General features: G+C 45.0%; 1 protein-coding gene across 1 annotated transcript in view; it reads left to right on the top strand.

Moving 5' to 3' along the window:
* LOC126188829 (vitellogenin receptor-like) overlaps nucleotides 1-21,554 on the top strand; it is a 209,998-nt gene that overhangs the window by 170,848 nt on the left and 17,596 nt on the right. The window contains exons 25-27 of the mRNA XM_049930442.1: nucleotides 13,704-13,826; nucleotides 16,135-16,377; nucleotides 16,807-16,962. Coding sequence (XP_049786399.1) covers nucleotides 13,704-13,826; nucleotides 16,135-16,377; nucleotides 16,807-16,962 — 522 coding nt within the window. The remainder of the gene's footprint in view (nucleotides 1-13,703; nucleotides 13,827-16,134; nucleotides 16,378-16,806; nucleotides 16,963-21,554) is intronic.

The raw sequence follows: 21,554 nt of genomic DNA, 5'->3' as shown, positions 1-21,554 counted from the left end.
GTCACGGGCTGCCTGGCGGCCGATCCATCGCCTCGGGTAGTTGACGTTCAGGTTTCATAACTAACCTTTTTCGTAGGACTCTCCATACAGTTGATTGTGGAATTTGCAGCTCTCTGCTAGCTCTGCCGATGTCTCTGTAGATCTCATGGAGCAGGATCCTCCGGCCTGTGCACCCTATAGCAGTGACTCTTCAAAGGCTGGCACTCGGCAGTCACGGAGGTACGGAGGTGACACCCCCTCATTTTTTCCCTCCTGCCATTTTCTCTTTAACACTCTCCTCCAATAGAAAGTTTGCAGTGCTCAGTCCAACAAAGATGACTTACAGCTGATCTTAGAATCGCAGTGTCCACTTGTTCTCTGCCTCCAGGAAACATAATTGCATCCTCATGACCACTTTGCGCTCAAGTTTCTTCCCGGTCCTCTTTGACCTTTCCTCTGAGGATGGCATCCCATCTTGAGGTGGAGTCATGCTGCTCATCTGGGATGACGTTCCTAGTCAACCCATCTCCATGACTACCCGGATTCAAACTGTTGCAGTCCACATATTCCTTCCTCACTTGACCTTTTTCCTTCGAATCGTTTACATCCGTCTGACACTTGGTGTCACCAGGACAGACTTACTCCAACCACCTCACTCCTTTCTGCTTCTCTGTGACTTTAATGCACACTATCCCCTTTGGAGCTTGCCCAGAAACTGTCAGAGGTGCCCCCTTGGCTGACCCTCCAGTCACCTTAACCTCATATGCCTTAACACAGAAACACCCTTGGTCCTTTCAGACTCCACTCATTGCTAATGCCATTTGAACCTCTCCTTTTGCAGTGCCCGCTTGCCCACATTTCAAGTGGTCCGTTCTCTGACATGTACTCGAGCGCCCATTTCCTGTGTGCTATGAGATTGCTGGTTCCTACCCCCACCTACATGCACACTCAAATAGCAGCTTTTTGTGGCCAACTGGAAGCTTTACTCCTTCCTGGTGACCTTCGATGGACATTTCCCCAGTTGCGATGACTAGTTAGAATATCATATAAACGTTATCCTTAGTGCCGCAGAACATTCCATTCCTCGCACTTACTCGTTACTGCACAGCGTCAAGTCCCTTGGTGGAGTGATAGACAGAGGGATAGAGAAACAATTAAAATCGCTCAAAAGAGGAAAGGCCTCTGGACCTGATGGGATACCAGTTCAATTTTACACAGAGTACGCGAAGGAACTTGCCCCCCTTCTTGCAGCGGTGTACCGTAGCTCTCTAGAAGAGCGTAGCGTTCCAAAGGATTGGAAAAGGGCACAGGTCATCCCCGTTTTCAAGAAGGGACGTCGAACAGATGTGCAGAACTATAGACTTATATCTCTAACGTCGATCAGTTGTAGAATTTTGGAACACGTATTGTGTTCAAGTATAATGACTTTTCTGGAGACTAGAAATCTACTCTGTAGGAATCAGCATGGGTTTCGAAAAAGACGGTCATGTGAAACCCAACTCGCACTATTCGTCCACGAGACTCAGAGTGCCATAGACACGGGTTCACAGGTAGATGCCGTGTTTCTTGACTTCCGCAAGGCGTTCGATACAGTTCCCCACAGTTGTTTAATGAACAAAGTAAGAGCATATGGACTATCAGACCAATTGTGTGCTTGGATTGAGGAGTTCCTAGATAACAGGATGCAGCATGTTATTCTCAATGCAGATAAGTCTTCCGAAGTAAGAGTGATTTCAGGTGTGCCGCAGGGGAGTGTCGTAGGACCGTTGCTATTCACAATATACATAAATGACCTGGTGGATGACATCGGAAGTTCACTGAGGCTTTTTGCAGATGATGCTGTGGTGTATCGAGAGGTTGTAACAATGGAAAATTGTACTGAAATGCAGAAGGATCTGCAGCGAATTGACGCATGGTGCAGGGAATGGCAATTGAATCTCAATGTAGACAAGTGTAATGTGCTGCGAATACACAGAAATATAGATCCTTTATCATTTAGCTACAAAATAGGTCAGCAACTGGAAGCAGTTAATACCATAAATTATCTGGGAGTACGCATTAGGAGTGATTTAAAATGGAATGATCGTATAATGTTGATCGTCGGTAAAGCAGATGCCAGACTGAGATTCATTGGGAGAATCCTAAGGAAATGCAATCCGAAAACAAAGGAAGTAGGTTACAGTACGCTTGTTCGCCCACTGCTTGAATACTGCTCAGCAATGTGGGATCCGTACCAGATAGGGTTGATACAAGACATAGAGAAGATCCAATGGAGAGCAGCGCGCTTCGTTACAGGATCATTTAGTAATCGCGAAAGCGTTACGGAGATGATAGATAAACTCCAGTGGAAGACTCTGCAGGAGAGACGCTCAGTAGCTCGGTACAGGCTTTTGTCAAAGTTTCGAGAACATACCTTCACCGAAGAGTCAAGCAGTATATTGCTCCCTCCTACGTATATCTCGCGAAGAGACTATGAGGATAAAATCAGAGAGATTAGAGCCCACATAGAGGCATACCGACAATCCTTCTTTCCATGAACAATACGAGACTGAAATAGAAGGGAGAACCGATAGGGGTACTGAAGGTGCCCTCCGCCACACACCGTCGGGTGGCTTGCAGAGTATGGATGTAGATGTAGATGGAGTGAAGCATGCTGCTTCGCAATTCGCGTGCAGAGACATGCTCTCTAATTTTTTAACTGTCTTATTTTTAACCATTATCCTACATTGGCCAACTGCATTCATTACAGAGAGTTGCGTGCACAGTGTTGTCACATTCTTCAGGATAACAAAAAGCTAGCTGGATTTCCTACAGTAGTTCTTTTAACAGTTCCACCCTTTCTTCTGTCATGTGGGCCAACCTCCAGATGGCTGTCTGGAACCATGGTCCATTCCCAAATTTGTGGCGTGATAATTTCAGATGTCATAATGGACTGTATTGATATTTCAAACAACTGAGGCTGCTATTGCATGGAGATTTTCAGCTCTACCCGCTATCACCCTGCGTTCCTCCATCAGAAAACAGAGGTGGCTCAGGTGCAACCCTTCTCTTCTCGGAATCATAAGTGCTATAATGTCACCTTTACTATGAGGAAGCTAGATCGTGCTGTTACTTCATCCCAATCCTCTGCCCTCCAGGGCCGGATGATGTTCACATTCAGATGTTGCAGATCCTTTCTCTTGTGAGCAAGCACTTTCTCCATCATATATACAATAGCATCTGGGCAGAGGGCCTGTTACCCATATGCTGGTGTGAAGCCACTGTCATACCCATATATAAGCCTGGCAAGGTCAAACACCTTCCTACCAATATCACCCCATTTCTGCCACCAGCTGTGTTTGCAAGGTGGTGGAACGTGTAATTCGTGCCCCAGGTGGCGAGAGTCTCACAATCTACTAACCACTGCACATTGTGGATTTAGGGTGCCATTCTGCAGTTGACCACTCGTCACTTCCACAACCCAATGTCATGAATGGTTTCCTGTGGAAGTCCCAGACTGTGGCCGCATTTTTCGACTTGGAAAACGCTTATGAACCTGCTGGAGGGCTGGTATCCTCCGTACTCTCCACAAGTACGGCTTCTGTGGTTGTATGCCCCATTACCTTCAGGAATTCTTAAGATAGAGTTTTCAAGGTACTTGTGGGTTCTTGTCGGACACCTTTATCCAGGAAAACAGTGTTCCTCAGGGGTTCCATCCTGAGTGTCATCCTCTTTACTGTCGCAACTAACCCTATTATGGCCTGTCTTCCATCAGGCACTAAGGCTCCCTTTTCGTTGACAATTTTGCCATCTATTGCATGGACTTGCCTCCTTGAGCAGTGTCTTCAGTGATGTCTCAGTTGTCTCTACTCGTGGAGCATCGACAGTGGCTGTCACTTTTCCAACAACAAAACTGTTTGTATGAATTTCTGGCATAATTGATTTATTCCACTGTCTTTATGTCTGGGCCTGTGGCTCTTCCATTCATTGAAACTACAAAATTCCTGGGGCTCATGCTCAATAGGAAACTTTCTTGGTCCTCCCACGTGTCTTACCTGGCTGCCTGCCGTACGCAGTTCCTTGATGTCCCACATATTGTCAGTGGTACTTCCCGGGGAGTGGATCTGACCACCCTCCTCCATTCCTTGTTCATTCAAAACTAGACTATGGGTGTTTTGTTTCTGCACCTGCACATACATCCTTCTTAAGATGTGTCAATACTATCCACCATCGTGGCAGCCATTTGGCCACTGGTGCCTTTTACACTAGCCTGGTTGAGAGTCTGTATGCCGAAGCAGCTGAAGTTCCCTATCATATCGCCTTGACTTTCTCCTCAGGAGATATGCATGTTGCGTGTCTGCTATCCGTAGTCACCCATCCTATGCCTCCTCCTCTGATGACTCATTTGATCACCAGTATGGGGGCACATCCCTCTTCTGTTACCTTCTGGAGTTCGCTTTTGTCTCTTGTTCCAGCAGCTTAACTTCACGTTGCCTGTACTTTCGCAGTGCGTGTGAACATTTCACCAGCTTGGCTTCAGGCAGGGGCCTGTGTTCCTCTTGGCCTTCATTTGCTTCCTAAAGACACTACTCGGGCCTCATTCTACTGCCAAAGTTTCATGGCCGTGCGGAAATTCTCCATAGTACTTTTGTGTACTCTGATGGCTTTCGGTCTAACTGTGGTGTCAATTGTGCCTTCATCATTGGCACAGATTTTCGGTATTGACTTCCAGAACACTGTTCAGCATTTACAGCAGAGCTCTTCGCCCTGTATCAGGCCATTAAGTACATCCGGCGACCCAGCGTTTGCAGTTGTCAACTTTTCTGACTCTGTGTGCTTCAGTGTGTCAGTGAACTGTAATCCGTCCATCCCTTATTACAGTGGGCACAGTAAAGCTGTGACTTGCTCATTCTTAATAGAGCTACTGTGATTTTATTCGGGCTTCTGGCCACATTGGTTTGACAAGAAACGAGGCCGCTGACTCTTCTTTTGAGGCTGCAGTCCTTGTACCTTGGCCTGCTTGTTCTTCCTCTCCCTTTGATCTCTGTGTTACTATCTGTGAGCAGGTGGTGTCATTTTGGCATCACCATTGGTCCTCCCTTCATGGGAACAAGCTCCAGGAAATTAAGCTTTTCCAATCTGCTTGGATGACCACCTTGCGGCGAGAGGGCCGAAACATCCTTATTTTAGCTAAGTTGTGTATTGGGCACTGTCTCTTTAGCCATCTTCATTTAATGGTACTTCCCCACCACCATGTGCTCATTGCTCTCAGCTTGTGAGAGTTCACCATTTCCTGACAGAATGACTTGTTTCTTAACCACTTACTTTATCATTTGTTTGCCACATATGTTATCGGCTGCTTTAGTGAACAACGTACAGGCTGTCGGCCACATTTTACTTTTTATCCGTCGTGGCAATGTGGCGAAGGACATTTAATACATAGTCCAGGGCCTCTGTTTCTCTATGGTGTATTTTATGGACCTTTCTCCAAGTCCCTGTTTTTAGCCCCAGGAGGCTCGCCACTCTGACAGGTTTGCACTTGGCTACCACGGGGCCCCAGCCTTCGCAGCGTTTTTTCCATTCCGTGCTGCATGTCGATCCTCTTGCTAGTCTTTTTCCCCTCTCTTGGAGAACATGTCTGGTGTGGTATTGGGAATGTTCTGCATTGTCAGTAACTGACATAAGAACAGTCTCACCTTTGTTTTTTGCTACCTTTCCCTTCCTTTCTTTGTTTCCCTTCTCTCGTTCCTCCACTTCGGCATTTGAGGTTCTTCTTCTTCTTCTTCTTCTTCTTCTTCTTCCTCCTCTTCCTCTTCCTCCATGTGTGCTCCTGAAGGCCAGCCCACGCGTCTGACGCGTAACAGGTGATTTGGTAATGTGTAATTTCCAGCCCTGGGATGACAGATAGGGTTTGCACGTACCCCCTGGTAGAGCTAGGCCCAGGGAGGGACTTTTGCGTGCACTGCAACCTTCCCAACCTTCCCAAACTGCTGAGTGGTCCGTCTGTCAGGTGTTCGGGAGGTGTGACCTTAGGTGTGAACAATCACCTAAGGTGGGTGTGCCTCCTTGTGAAGGCCCCCCCCCCCCCCCCCCCAGTTGGAAGTAGCACGCCATTGGAGATGCTGGCAATCGTGGGGTATTTTCTCACAATGAGTCAATCATCTTCTCAATCATCCTCTATGAAACGTAAACATAATGCGGCTAATGATTCAAAGACCCTTCCTGCTGTGCTGTGGCCTGGTTCCTCATGGTCTCACGTACTGAAGACTGTCAATACTTTGCCACAGTAAATCAGTTTATTATTCATAAAGGTGTTGATGCAATTGCCGGCCCTGTGAAATGCTGCTCTTGTTCACGGAATGGCAATTTGCTTTTGGAGACCACTTCTGATTCTCGAGCACAACTACTGCTTGCTGCTTTGCTTCTCCACAGCTATGCTGTTTTTGTTGAGGCCCATAGAACTTTGAATTCATCCCATGGTATAATTTACAACAGGCTACTCGATGGTCTAACAGAGTCCAAGATCCAATCATACCTCTCTGATCGGGGTGTCATTGCCATCCATCGTGTAATAAGAAAAGGTAGATTATCTCTGAGCTAACAGTCACACATCATGCCTTAGTGGACCCTGTCGCAATTTCTAACTCATAGGGGCAACTCTTTACTAAGATTTCAAGCTCTTCAAATTACTTGTCAGCCTTTCTTCTGAAAAACAAGCAGCAGAAGTGCAACCTCGTTTTCTCCTCTCAAAATAGCAAAAGCAATAATACTGTTCTCTTTACACAGGAACTCAAACGTGCACTCTTCCTCTCACTCTTCTGCCCCAGGACCAGATGGCTCCACTTCCAAATGTTGCTGCATTTATCATACCGTAGTCGTAGTTACCTCCTTCACCATTATAATCGAATTTGGACTGACAGTACCTTTCCCAGAAGATGGCGGGAAGCTATAGCCGTTCCTGTTCCGAAACCTGGAAAGGACAAATGTCTCCCCTCTAGCTCTCACCCCATTTTTCTGTCCAAGTATCACAATGTCATCCACCTGGCTGAGCTACGGCAACTGTTAAGCTTTACACCTGCTTTCTGCATTGCCCTCCAGGAAATCCGGTTCCCGGCAATGCGGACTCCCGCCCTCTGTGGCTATAAGAGATACTACAGCTACCGTAGTGACTGTAATAGTGTGTCAGGTGGAGTTTGTGTTTATGTCCTAAATTCAGTCTGTAGTGACACTGTGCCCCTTCAAACCCCCTCTTGAAGCTGTGGCAGTCAGCATAAGGACAGCACAGGAAATAACTGTCTACAATGTATAACCTCCTCTAGATGGTGTAGTACACCTGAATGGATTAGCTGCACTAATTGATCAACTCCCTAAACCTTTTCTACTTTTGGGAGATTTTAACGCCTATAACCCCCTTGTGTGGTGGCAACGTGCATAGTGGCCGAGGCAGAGATGTCGAAACAATGCTGTCTCAGTTTGACCCCTGCCTGTTAAATACTGGGGCCGCCACACGTTTCATTGTGGCTCGAGGTAGTTACTCAGCCATTGATTTAATAATTTGCAGCCCTCGGCTTCTCCCATCTATCCACTGACGACCTGTGTGGAAGTGCCTACTTCCCCATCTTCCTGTCACTGCGCCGGCATCAAGCTCATGGACGCTGCCCAGATGGGCTTTAAACAAAGCAGACGAGGAAATTTTGACCTCTGCTGTCACTGTTGAATCTCCCCCACATGGTAACATCGATGTCATGGTTGAACAGGTGACTACAACAATCGTTTCTGCAGCAGAAAATGCAATCCCTCGCTCTTTAGGGTGCCCCTGGGCAAAGACAGTCCCTTGGTGGTTGCTGGAAGTTGCTGAAGTAATTAAGGAGTGTCGGCGAGCACTACAGTGGCATAAGCAGCACCCTTTCCTGAAGCACCTCATAGCCTTTAAACGGCTCCATGCCCATGATCGCCAACTTATCAAGCAACGGAAGCAGGAGTGTTGAGAGAGATATGTCTCGACCATTGGGTGCCATACCTCACCTTCCCAAGTCTGGGCAAAGATCAAACATTTTTTCAGGTACCAGACCCCAACAGGTGTTCCCAGTGTTAACGTAATTAGTGTGTTACCTACTGACGGAAATGCAATTGCCGAGCGCTCTGGCCCAAGCGCTCTGGCCCGAGCGCTCTGGCCCCCACTGGAGAATTACTCTGAAGCCTTTCACACTCTATCGTCGGCTGGAAGGCTCAGTCCCCTTGTTTACTAGACGCCACAGTGAATCCTATAGCACCCCATTTATGAAATGGGAGCTCTTAAGAGCCCTTAAACATTTCCCTGACACATTTAGCCCCCCCCCCCCCCGCCTTCCAGACGCGCGTTTGCCACCCCTCCCGGGCGCGCGTTTCCTGCCCCTCCCGGACGCGCGTTTCCTGCCCCTCCCGGACGCGCGTTTCCTGCCCCTCCCGGACGCGCGTTTCCTGCCCCTCCCGGACGCGCGTTTCCTGCCCCTCCCGGACGCGCGTTTCCTGCCCCTCCCGGACGCGCGTTTCCTGCCCCTCCCGGACGCGCGTTTCCTGCCCCTCCCGGACGCGCGTTTCCTGCCCCTCCCGGACGCGCGTTTCCTGCCCCTCCCGGACGCGCGTTTCCTGCCCCTCCCGGACGCGCGTCCCCCCCCCCCCCCCCCCCCCCCACCTCCTGGACCAGATCGGATCCACAGTCAAATGATTAAACTTCTCTTATCAGACTAAAAGTGACATCTCCTCATTATCTTCAACCAGATCTTGTGCGATGGCATCTTTTCATCGCAATGGCGAGAGAGCACTGTCATTCCAGTGCTCAAACCCAGTAAAAACCCACTTGATGTGGATAGCTATCTGCCCACCAGCCTCACCCTTTGTAAGCAGTTGGTTGTTGGGGGTTGTGGGTTGAGGGTTGGGGGTTGTGGAGTCACGTGGCCTACTGGTTCCATGTCGGGAAGGCTTCCACCAGGGTCTCTGTATACCTCTGATAATCTTGTGTCCCTAGAATTTGTCATCCGAACAGCCTTTTCCAGACTTCAGCACCTGGTTGCCGTATGTTTTGATTTACAAAATGTGTACGACACGACCTGTCGATGATGTGTGCTTGCCACATTAGGCCTGCTCCTGATTTTTATCCAGAATTTCCTGTCGCTTCATACTTTCCGTCTCCAAGTTGGTGCCTCCAATAGTCCCCTCCCCACACCCAGGAGAATGTGGTCCCGCAGGGTTCTGTATTGAGTGTGTGTCTGTTTTTAGTGGCCGTTAATGGCAGCAGCTGTAGGGCTGTCTGTCTCATCTTCCCTGTTTGCAGAAGATATTTGCATTTCATACTACTCCACCAGTACTGGTGTTGCTGAGTGGCTCCTACAGGGAGCCATCCACAAGGAGCAGTCATGGGCTCTCAACCACAGTTTCCAGTCACAGTCTTGTGTTATGCACTTCTGTCAGTGTCGTACTGTTCATCCAGAACCAGAACTTTACCTTCATGATGATCCACTAACTGTAGTGGAGACATACTGATTGTTAGGACTGGTTTTCGACACCTGATTGACTTGGCTTCCTCACCTTTGTCAGCATAAGTGGAAGTGCTGGCAGCATCTCATACCCTCCGCTACCTGAGCAACACCAACTGAGGAGCAGATTGCTGCAGCTCTACAGAGCCCTTTTCCAATCCTGCTTTGACTAGGGAGTCAGGCTTATGGTTCGGCTGCAACCTCAGCGTTGCGTTTACTAGACAGAGTGCACCACTGTGGCATTCGCCTAGTGACATGAGCTTTTAGGATGAGTCAGGTGACCAGAGGTGTCCTTGTGGAAGCCGGAGTGCCTCCATTGTAGCTTAGGCGTGCACAACTGATGGCCAGTTACGTAGCACACGTTCGTAGTTCTGCAGCACAGTCAAATCACCGTCTTCTTTTCCCACGCACGGCGGTTCATCTCCCCCATCGGTGGCCCGGGTCAGGGCTTCCACTTGCAGTTAATGTCTGATCCTTTCTTTCTGAAGTTGAGTCCTTTCCTTTACCACCTATACTTGAGGTTCATTTATGTACACCTCTGTGGTGTATACGTATGCCGGCAGCTTGGCCTGGACTTTTCACTTGGCCCTAAGGACTCAGTTACACCACGGCTCTCTGCTGCCATTTTATCTTGATTCTTGACAAGTACTGAGGCCACAAAGTGTTTCACACCGATGGCTCAATGGCTGAAGCTGATGTCGGCTTCGCATATGTCCACGGAGGACATATTGAACAGCATTCCTTGCTCGATGGCTGCAGTGTATTCACTGCAGAGCTGGTGGCCATATCTCATGCCCTTCAGTAGATCCGTTCACGCCATGAGGAATCGTTTCTTCTGTGTACTGACTTCCTGAGCAGCCTACAAGCTATCGACCAGTGCTATCATTGCCATCCTTTTATGGTGTCCATCCAGGAGTCCATCTATGTTCTGGACCGGTCCCGTCATTCAGTGGTGTTTTTGTGGACCTCGTGACACAACAGCATCCCAGGTAACAAACTTGCCGACGGGCTGGCCAAACAGGCTACACGGAAACCGATCCTGGAGATGGGCATCTCTGAATGTGACCTGCGTTCTGACCTATGCTGTACGGTTTCTTGGCTTTGCAAGAGGGAACGGGATAACAGTACACACAACAAACACTGTGTCATTAATAAGGTTATGAATGTGTGGAAGTCTTCCATGTGGGCCTCTCGCAGGGAATCGGTTGTCCTGTGCCGACTCCGCATTGGCCACACTTGGGCAGCCCACGGTTACCTCTTGTGCCGTAAAGACCTGCCTCAGTGTCGGTGCGGCACCTGGTTGACAGTGGCCCATATTCTGGTGCACTGTCCCACTTTGACTGCCCAGCGACGAAATATTTGGTTACCAGACTCGTTGCCACTCATCTGACAATGCCTCATTGGCTGATTCAGTTCTAAGTTTTATCTCTGAAGGAGGGTTTTATCTCTTGATCTAAGTTTTAGTGCATGTCCTTTGTCCCTCTGTGTCCTCCACCCTAGTGCTTTTAGGTTAGATGTTTCAATGTGTTGCAGAGTGGCTGGATTCTCCTTTTTATTCTTGTGGTCGGCCAACCACTGTAATCCGCTTTTTTGTTTACTCTCTTCTGTTTCTGGTGTCTCTGTTGTTTTCTTGTCCTCCCTTAGTGTTTGTTGCCTTTCCTTAGTGCCTGGCCGTACATTTCGAACCTGATGTGCTGCTACCAGTGTCATCATTCCAACTACACTAGAAAGTCTTTTCAACACCCAGCCAAATGTGTAATCTGTGGTAGGGATGTGCACGAGAGGGATTGTCCACTTTCTTCTCCCCATTGTATCAGCTGCAGTGGCGGCCATCCCGCCTCCTCTCGGGGATGTCCCATCCATGTATCTTCATGAGTGGGCTGTCAGTGAGATCTGTGTAAAGGAAAAAGTGCCTTACCCAGTTGCTCGTAAGTTACTGGCTAGTTACAAACCCTGCGTTCTCCCTTCTGGCACCTATACTTCTGTTCTTGTTACCCCTTGCTCCCTGGAGGACATGGTCATGCAGACATGTGACCTCCAGTTCAGCCCTGAGGTTGAAGGTAGCATTATCATCTCCCCTCCCCTCTCGGCCCCCCCCCCCCCCCCCAATCCAGCTGCGCAAGCCATCAAACTCTCACCTCCCAGTGAAACTTATTCTGTCCCTCCAGCCAAACATCACCTGCATCTTCCTCTAACCGAAAAGGCTCGAAGAGGTCCACCAAAGGCAAACGGTCTTCTCCTTCGCCAACTCGAAGATCCTCTTCGATTATGTAACCACGTGTTACCTTAGCCTGGCCGATCTCCATGTCGCTGGTGCACACCACAAACCGTTTTTCAGCTTTGGACCCCACAGACCAATCACATGTGCAAGCCGATGTTTCTGTGGACCCTATGGAGCAGGATCCTTCTGCTTCTGTGACCTGTAATAGCGACTCTTCACCGGCTGTAACTCGGCAGCCGCCGAGCTGACATCGCTACATCTCTTCCTCATCATGACTCCCCTCCAATGGAATGTTCGTGGTCTTTGGTCCCACAAAGAGGATTTGTGGTTGCTTTTAGCATCGCGCAGCGTCCCCTTGTACTTCACCTTCAGGAAACGAAATTGCGCCCTCACGACTACTTTAAGCCTTCACATTTCTTATCGATACGTTTTGACCTTCCCCCTGTGACTTTCTCCTCAGCAGGTATGCATGCCGTTTATCTGCCACACATGCCCACCCATTCTATGCCTCTTTCTTAGATGCTTCCTTTGATCACCAGAATCGGGCACATCCCTCTTCTCTGTTACCTCCTGGGGTCTGCTTTCGACACTTGCTACGGTGGCTTAACTTCACACTGCCTGCAACTTTCCTAGTTGGTGTGAGCCCTTCACCACCTTGGTTCTGTGAAGTGGCTCATGTTAACCTTGGCCTTCATTTGCTTCCTAAGGACACTATTCTGTTGCCTTCAATTTCACAACCTTCACATGGAACTTAGCAGTAGTACCTTTGTATACACAGATGGGTCTCTGACTGACCGTGGGGTCAGGTGTGCTTTCTTCATTGGCACTTGTGTCTTTCGATATCGGCTTCCGGCATACTGCTCAGTATTTACAGCAGCGTTCTTCAACTTGTATCAGGCCATGGGGGATGGAGTACAGCCGGTGACACAGCCTTTTCAATTGTCCTCTGCTCAGACTCACTCAGTGCCCTCCAAAGTCTATGTGCACTGTACACTGCCCATCCCTTAGTGCAGCGGGTCCAGGAAAACTGTCACTTGCTCACTCTTGGTGGAACCAGTTGTGCAATGTTTGGGAATAAGCTCTGGCTTATTAAGCCTTTCCCAGTGGCTTGGATGACCACCTCTTGGCCCTCCCGCCAGGACGATGTCGTTTTAACTAGGCTGTGAATTGCGCACTGGATTTTAGCCATAATCATTTGATAAGTGGTGCTACCCCATCACTTTGTACACATTGTGCCCAAGTTTTAACTGTCTGCGAATTCCTGATGGAATGCTGATAGCCCCCCCCCCCCCCCCCCCCCCCCCCCCTCTCCCACTGTTTACATTCCCGCTTGGGTTTACCATATGAGTTATCGGCCGTTTTAGCAAATGACACGTGCACTGTCGATCGATTTTTATTTTTTATCCACCAAAGCAATATGGTGAAGGCCATTTAATTTTTAATTTTGGACCTCAATTTATGCATGGTGTCTTTTGTAGCCCTATTTCCTTGTGCCTTTTGTTAACTGTGTTCTATTATGTCAGTTGGAACTGATGTAAAGTTGGTTTTTTAACTCCTCTCTGTCTTCGTGCTCTATAGTTTTGACTCGGGTGCATATGACCCTAGTTGTTTTTTGAGCCCTAAAGCAAAACAAACCCAAAATTCTGTGGCTCGTGTATAATGTGTAGTCGTTTTCAATTAAATCCCCCCCCCCTCCTCCCTCACCCCTGTTGTTCTGTGGTTCTGATATGGGTGTGTATGACCCTAGTTGTTTTTGCGCCATAAAATAAAATGTGCAAGGTGATACTGCTGTGTTAAAGATGCACTTGATATGTGAGTAGTTTACCTGTTTCAGTGTTTTCAAGTTAGTTACTACTAACATATTGGCCACTGGCCTTGGCACTATAGGCATTACATTAAATCACCAGTGACAATTGTGGGAGGTAACATCTAAGATTATTCAGCCTCTGTGAAAATATTTTGTGCTCTTTTCTTTGACAAGTGTACTTAAACTTGAATTTTTTCTTCAGGGGAAGAAGAAAAAGCTGTGTGCAAAGGATTTGAATGTGACGCTGGCAAATGTGTAGAGTTAGAACAGCTTTGTGATGGCAACAGAGACTGTGAAGATGGCAGTGACGAAGGCGGCAAATGTGGTGTGTAACATCTGTAACTGAAATGATAAATGTAGTCTTGTCTTCCACGGTTTTGACTGATGGTAAATATGAAATAACTTTATTTCAAAAAGTTGGTGCCACATCTAACTTCAGTGTCAGCTATATTTCATTCACACTGAAAAAACTGAATGTAATAATATTATCTATGGAGAGGCAGTTACAGTATTTGCCTAAATATTTTCCCCCTTTGTTAGTCTCAATAAATTAATTGTAATTCATGCAGGTTGTATAATAACTGTAATACACACACACAACTAAAAGTACACAATACTAGAAACAGTCTTAATAAACTAAGGCCTTTAAATAGTCCGAGAAGTAATGCTGATCTTGTGGGTATCAGCCATCACTGACCTTATTCTGTTATCCCAGTTAGGAAAAGGTAATAATGCTGTACAATATTAAGTTATTTTGGTACAAATGCAGGTCTTGTGAAAGAACAAAGGTTCATGACTGAACTCATAGTTAAAGATGGTATCCAGAGTGTTAAGTTTGTATACAGTTGCAGAGCTGTACTGGTCAGGGTTTCAAATCCTTTCAAACGTGCCTGGATAGTTTTAAAATTAGTGACTGGCATTGGGAAGTGTGTGCTTAAATTCAACTGTGTTAACTAGAATGGATAAACTACACCTTTAAGGTATCTGCAAATGCAGAAGTCCATGGGATTCATATCAGGTGATTTTTGGAGGCCACAGCAGGTTCTCCTTTCCCACAGTGCCTCAGATGTCTCATCATCGCAACAAATTTTGCCTGTGCTCAATGCATGTACCACATCTTCTGGCACTGCTGTAAGAGAACAACTCGAGCCATCCTGAAAGATGCCACAAAAACTGAAGGTAATTCTGCACATAGTTTATTTGGCTACATGTACAGCCCAATAAATTACATTCAGTGAGAAATAACTGATGTGGAAACTTGTGCACAGCATGTGGGTTGGAGCATAGATAACTCCAAACACAAGAATTGTGGCAATTACATACAATAGAATGAACCCTGCTTCATCTGTAAATAAAATTGGTTGCCTACTGCTTGTTTTATCCACTGGCAGGTTGTTAGTCTGACCAGGCTGCCTCACTAAGACGTCATGTGTGGAGGTGTTACAGGTGCATTGCATTGCGGTGCTTTGTTTTCCAAACACTGCGGTTCCTTCCAGGAATTGGTGTGGCATGTTTCCTTGTTGAGATACCAGGACTGTTAGGCTGTTTCCAGCACCTGCCCACTCTGCAGCATATGCAAAGCTGTTTCGTGTGTTAATGGGTCCTTGTAAGCATTACGATCAGGCTGCCCTTAGGCAGGGTAAGCTTCTTTGTATGTGTGCAGCCTCCTGTGCATTGCCAGCAGCACTACCATACACGAAATGCATTTCTGTAATGTTCAGCGTTACCACAAACACTGTCACTGTAAACAGTTGACATGAGTGGCACTCTGTGTAATATACTGTCATTTCGATTCCGTTTAAAAGTCTCAAAAATGTGAACAGATTGCACTGTGAACTGGCATGTGCTGTTGACACAGAATCATGTCAGCAGTGGCTGGTATCCCCAGTCAGCTATCCTGCAAATGATAATTTTGTGGCCCTGCATTTACTGTGAATTCATGCTTTTAGTATAATTTACTTTGAACTGTATACATCTAAGCACTCTTTATATGTAACTTATTGCTTGATGCTGAAATTTTTGTTGTTTTGCTGCTATTTGTGGGTACTGTTGATGTTCGACTAATTGATTAGAAGCATGTATGGTTGATTTTTTAGTCTCTCCATTATCTACTGAAACTACTTTTGTAACATTTTAGTTTTGCTAGGTTTTTCAGTGCAGATTTCCATACGATCCTGGCATGTAGTTGTTTCTGAATTGGTAGTACTAGTCACTTGCAAATGTGTTTGGCTGATAAAGCATTCCTTTTTTATTTTCTTAATTTTTCTGTTTTAAACAGTGACAGTGGCAGTCTTCTAAAAAGACACCTTTTGTTCCCACACATTTTGATAACAGAACATTCTGTAGCATTGTATGGAAATTGTAGGAAAAATCAGTGCGTTAGCTTTGGAGGCGTACTCTGATAACCAAGTGGAGGTATGCACCAAAGATACAGGTGATATGGATTCCTGTTGGTCTGTCACAAATTTTAATCTTTAATGAAAGATTTGTTACACTGCAGTCAGCATATCTGAAGTTTACTCAGATGTATTTATTGTAACTCTTCACTTGTACTGCCCCTAGCAATCAGTTGCCTTCCGTACAGTTGTAACAAAATTGGTTCGGGGCCACTCGTCAAGTTAATCGCATTGCAGGCAAGGCTTGTGTGGGGCACCCGTGCGATGCGGAGTGTCAGGCGACCCCGGCAGGCCCACACTGTTACTGCACGGCTGGCTACGAGCTCGGGCAGGACGGAAAGAGCTGCCACGACGTGGATGAGTGCCGGGTTCGGCCCCCAGTCTGCTCGCAGGTTTGCAACAACAGCCCGGGTAGCTTCTCCTGTAGCTGTGTTGCTGGCTTCATGCTCCGCCTGGATAAGGTGTCCTGCAAGGCAACAGGTGTGTGAGTTGATTTCTACATGTTGCAGGTGCAAAAGTTAACGAGAGATTCTTTCGTGCAGAAAGACGAGATCCACAATTCAATACATTTGCTAGTGATTTGCATTAGATGTGTTAAATAAATTTTCATTGTGATATTAAATACTATGTTCGAGCCTTGAAATTGGTTTGTTAGAAGAGTATAAGCTTTAGCACTGAAAAGTGAGAATAGGATAAATACTGTCCATCCGTTACACACAACAATTCTACTTGCATATTACAAAGCAAATGTTTAAGAGAACAGAATCCATTCTGTTATTGCCAAGTGTAGCAGGCTCGCTTCTGGTATGCACAACAATATTTGTAATTACTCAGAAAAGTAGCTCTGTGCATAGTGCAGTAACGTCTCCCAAACATGAGGCCAGCTGATGGTATCTGTCTGTGCTGCAGGGCCCACCATGGAGTACGTGTTGGTGACGGGAGGGGGCCAGATTAGGAAGGTGTCGAAGTCTCTGGCCAGTGTGGATGTGTTGCACAAGCACCAGTTCCTGAGGGTCACAGGTCTGGATGTCGATGCCAGGGAGTACGCCATCTGCTGGAGCACTCGTAAGTTTTCCCCCAAACTGTTTCCTGGTGGTTCAGATGGGAGAAGTTTGTTGTTGATACGCAGGGAATTGCAATTTTAAGCATCAAATCATTGGTGTGATGACTAGATATGTGCGAAACTTTTTTTTCCCGCTCAGATTGGATCACAACTGCTCATTCACTGGAATCAACTAGTTCATTTTCAGGCTCTTCACTCACAAAAATAAATAAAACGAAGGCATGTCACCTTTTTAATTAAGGTCATTAAACCTGTATTTTTATCCAATTTGGTCCTATTTTGAAAGAACCTATGAAGGGAGTAATAATTTTGCATTATGTCCCTAGCAGTTTTCAGGTAGGAAAGTTTTAAATTTCGTCTGCTTTAAAAATTAAAAATATTACGACAACATCCTAAATATTTTTTATAAAGTGGAAAGATTTTAGGAGTGAAGACCAATTCTTGTTGTATTTTCATACTTTTATTGGAAAAATAAAATTCAAAAATTATAGCATAACTGTAAATAAAGTGCCTTATCATCAGGCTTTCCTACCAGCAAGCCAGATAGGAACTTGGTGAATGATATGCCTCCATTGGTTTCTGTCCTAGTATAGCTTTTCCCTTTCCACTAAATCTTGTGTTACTCTTCTCCTCTAGAGATCTGTCCGTCTCTTCCTAGGCCACCCAATTGGTCTTCTTCCTGGTACCTCCATCTCCAAATATTGGCGTGGAGTTAGTCGGGTGCAAGTATGTCTGTAGTCATAATTTATAATCAGTGTTACTATATATGTAACTAAAACAGAAAAATTAATCAATATTGCGATTTATGAATAAAATTTTACCTATTTTAGTTGAAGTGAATTTGTTTCTCTTCTTGGTGCATATTTGTCCTACTTTTGAAAAGATTCATTCACAGGGCACTCACGTTGTTGTGATACATAGTACTTTTAGGACCAATTGATATAGGGTTGGGTACAGCAATTTTCTTGTTTCACACCAGTTAAAGGGGTCAATGTGTCTAGGCAAATATCCCTCAACTAAATATTTGTCCAATTCGACAATTGCCACACTTTGAGTGGTAACTTGCTTGGAGCTGACGAATAGTTTCATCAAACTACTCCTGAAGTAGTCTCACACCTTACGGTAGTAACTGGTTGAGGTATTGGCAGTGTTTGTTCTCATTGAACAATCAGCACTTTCATTTCTGCAATAACTTTTGTGTAGCAATCCTGGAATGTTTTCTCATCTGAAAATCCTTACCTTTTGAATCTGGGATCTAATAACATTGCCTAGTCATTTGGTTGCTCTGATAACTCTTTAAGCAAATTTTCAACCAATGACACTCTTTATTGAGGGCTGTTTATTTTCTCTTTAAAAGATTTTAGTTGCCATTCCATTAATCTCAGCAAGATTTTTCATCATTGAAAGTGAGCGTGTTTCCTCTGAGCATACTTCTTTGGTTACCTCATCGAAAACTTTCAAAATCTGTGAAGCCTGTAACATTATCTCCCAGTCTCTATCTTTTTAAGTAAGGTGATTGATTTTTCACCTAAAATAGCGAGGCAAGAAATTTTGGGTTATTTATTTAAAGTAAATCTTTGCAACATCTCAAAAGTAGAGTTCCATCTGGTTGGGAAATCTTGTTTTAATTTCAATTGATCTTTTTTGTAAAACTTCCTTACATTTCAGCTTGTTTGCTTGACACAAAGCGACTCTTCTTGAAGAACATAACAGCTCTTTGGACTTCATCAATGGTTTTCTGTATAGACTTCTGACATGCGTGTTCCACAGTGAGGTTTAAAGCATGTCGATAGCATGGTATATGTGTGATTTGCAGAAGCTTTGCGGCTAATTTCATATTTGGCGCATTGTCTGTTACTATGGCAGTCGATTTTAAAACTTCATTGTATTTGGCGGTAACAGACTTCACTCGTTTGAGATGTTCTCTGCAGTGTGTCTGTCTTTGAATTGTAAGCACTCTAAAAGGTATGACATCAGATCACTCTTATGGTCTATGAAATGTATAGTGAGTGCATAGGAACTAATGTTGTTTACACTTGTCCACCCATCAGACCTAAGTCAAAATGCCTGTGTTGTGGCAAAGTCACTTTTAATTTTATCAAATAATTTGTGATACAAACCGGGCATCAGATTGTCTGACAGTGTTTGTCGACTTGGTAAATTATAATTTGGGCAAATCATATGTACAAAGTTTTTTAAACTCTGCATCTTCAATTAGAGAAAGGATGGTATCCTTTGCAAATCATTTTTAAAAGCTGTGAATCTAATGCCATACTTTTTAGTGTGAGTGGCTTTATAACATTAACAGATTTAGTTATGTGTTGTAAATGGAAAGCAGTTGGAAGTAAGGGTGTGATGAAAGAAATAAATCAGGACTCGGTCCAGAACCTGACGATATATGCAGCACTGTCTATAATCAGAAGTTACGGAGTGGGATGTAGTACGCTATGAAAGGGTGTATACGACCCGGGAGATCCAGGAAAAACCCGGGAATTTTTTCGTCCAGGAGAAAACCGGGAAATTTTTTAGAATTCCAGGAACTTTTCCTTGTCTTAGTTAACAGTTAAATTTTTGTGATTTTGACTGGTAAGAACCAATACTCTAACGAAGGATATTACTGTATCCCGCTTCTGCAGGATAATGCTGCAGCAAAAACATGAACGAGAGAAAAAAAATGAAAATAAAACTTAAGTCGCAAAGGAAATGCGCCATATACAACAACAAAACTCAGTGCTCATACAGGCGTCTGCCAACCAAAGTGTGTCAAAGGCTTTACGAAGAATATGCGGTGCTTCCTAACAACAAATTGCCTCCGATGAGCGTGACATGACAGCTGTTCACATCTGATTCATTGGAGCAGTTTCGGGCGGGCTCTTGCGCATGCACGGTTGAATTGCCTTTGTGTAATACCTTCTCCCACTTCTGGCTACAGATGTGTGGCTGGGCGCCACTATCTAAATTGCTCCGGCTTGGAAATATCGTAGATCCGGTGCTGATGCACAGAGCAGTCTGAGTTGTAGTGGGGAGGTGAGTAGTCTCCACGTGACCTGTGCTTATGTTTAGTGATTTTGCTGTTTCCTCTTTGTTTATTGCTCTCACATTAAATGAAAACAAACAGAATTTCTGTGACTGGGAGCTACCAAATAAATTAAAATACGTTCGCATAGTTACGGAAGGTTTTATATCCACCTTTCTGACAGTCAACCATTAATCACCTTGCAGAACAATGAAGTTATTTTTCTCGGTTTGCTAAATAGATTTGGCTTCTATTAATATTTTGTGCTGAGGCAGTCAATTTATTTGAAACGAAGTTGGCTAGTTTCAACTGTTCGCTGCATTTGAAGTGCACGTTTTCCAACTTCTAGCTTGTATGGCATTATGCCATAATAAAGAACCGAACATGAGATAATACAGTACTGGTACTCAAGAAAATTTACATCCGAATCTGGACATACGATTGTGCACTTTAAGCCGCATTATGCATTTTAGTATAGTTCACGAAATTCCGATGCTCTTGAAATATCCTATGATGCCTTTTTTCTTTTATGACACAATGCAAGATCTTTACATGTTTTACACGTAAAAACATGCGAGCTTCCTGCATCATCGTAGCTATGCTGGCACTATGACACCTCTTATCTGGCGCGCTCTGGCAACTGCTGAAACGAACCAATTTCAAACAGGTCACGGGAAAATATTGCGAATGTTGATTTGAAAAGAGTTACTTTCAAAGTAAATTTTCTTTCACACAAGATGAACTATGTTCGAGAATGTACAATGAATTTCTTAAATCACTGAGTGTTTGACTCTCATTTAAAAATCAACTGTTTGAGGATGACCATCTAAAAGAATTTTGAGCCCAGAAGATCCGACACTTACGTCGTTATTAAAAATGTTACTGGCACATTTGTGTGATGTATCTTAAAGTGTAACACACGCAAAATGATCTGAATTATATGTGTAAGCTTAGCGTCTCTTGCAGCTTATTAATCTTAGAGACCAGTATTATTTGTGAAAGCTTTGTTTTTCTTCTAGCAAAACTATGTATATTAATTTAAACCGTTAACTTTTCTTTTTGTGTGTTCGCGCTACTTAGTGATCTTGCTATTGGTTGACTACATTAAGTGTCCTGTGCCGAGATCATGTGACATGAGCTATGAGTGGCTTACAAAAGCACGTTGCAATCTCAATTTCATTGCTTCAGAAAGTAACATGCAGTGTTTCGTGGCATTCGAATTTATACCTCTGTAAAACGAAGACATGCAGTGTACATATTGCTGCACATCAAAAATCTTTCCAAAACGTGTTTCTGTGTAGAAAACCATAAACATTCTAAGGATTGATAAGTTTTACAGTGCCGAGGAAAAGTATACTGTCACTTAACACGGAGAAAGTGTATTTTCACCCAGGAGAAAGTGTATTTTCAATTGGGAAATCTGGGAACTTTTTTTCCTTGTCCACGTATACACCCTGTATGATCTGCAAATTCTAGACCCACAATGGTGAAGTTTGTACCATATACGAGAAGGCCTGAAACGCTCGTAGAAATGAAGAGACTCATGAAGTCAAGTCTGGCAACACTTAAGGATTTCAC

The sequence above is a fragment of the Schistocerca cancellata genome, chromosome 5 (genome assembly GCF_023864275.1).
Source record: "Schistocerca cancellata isolate TAMUIC-IGC-003103 chromosome 5, iqSchCanc2.1, whole genome shotgun sequence".
Lineage (NCBI taxonomy): Eukaryota > Metazoa > Arthropoda > Insecta > Orthoptera > Acrididae > Schistocerca > Schistocerca cancellata.
Note: the sequence above shows the minus strand (reverse complement) of the source record. Positions and strands in the feature narration are given on the sequence as shown.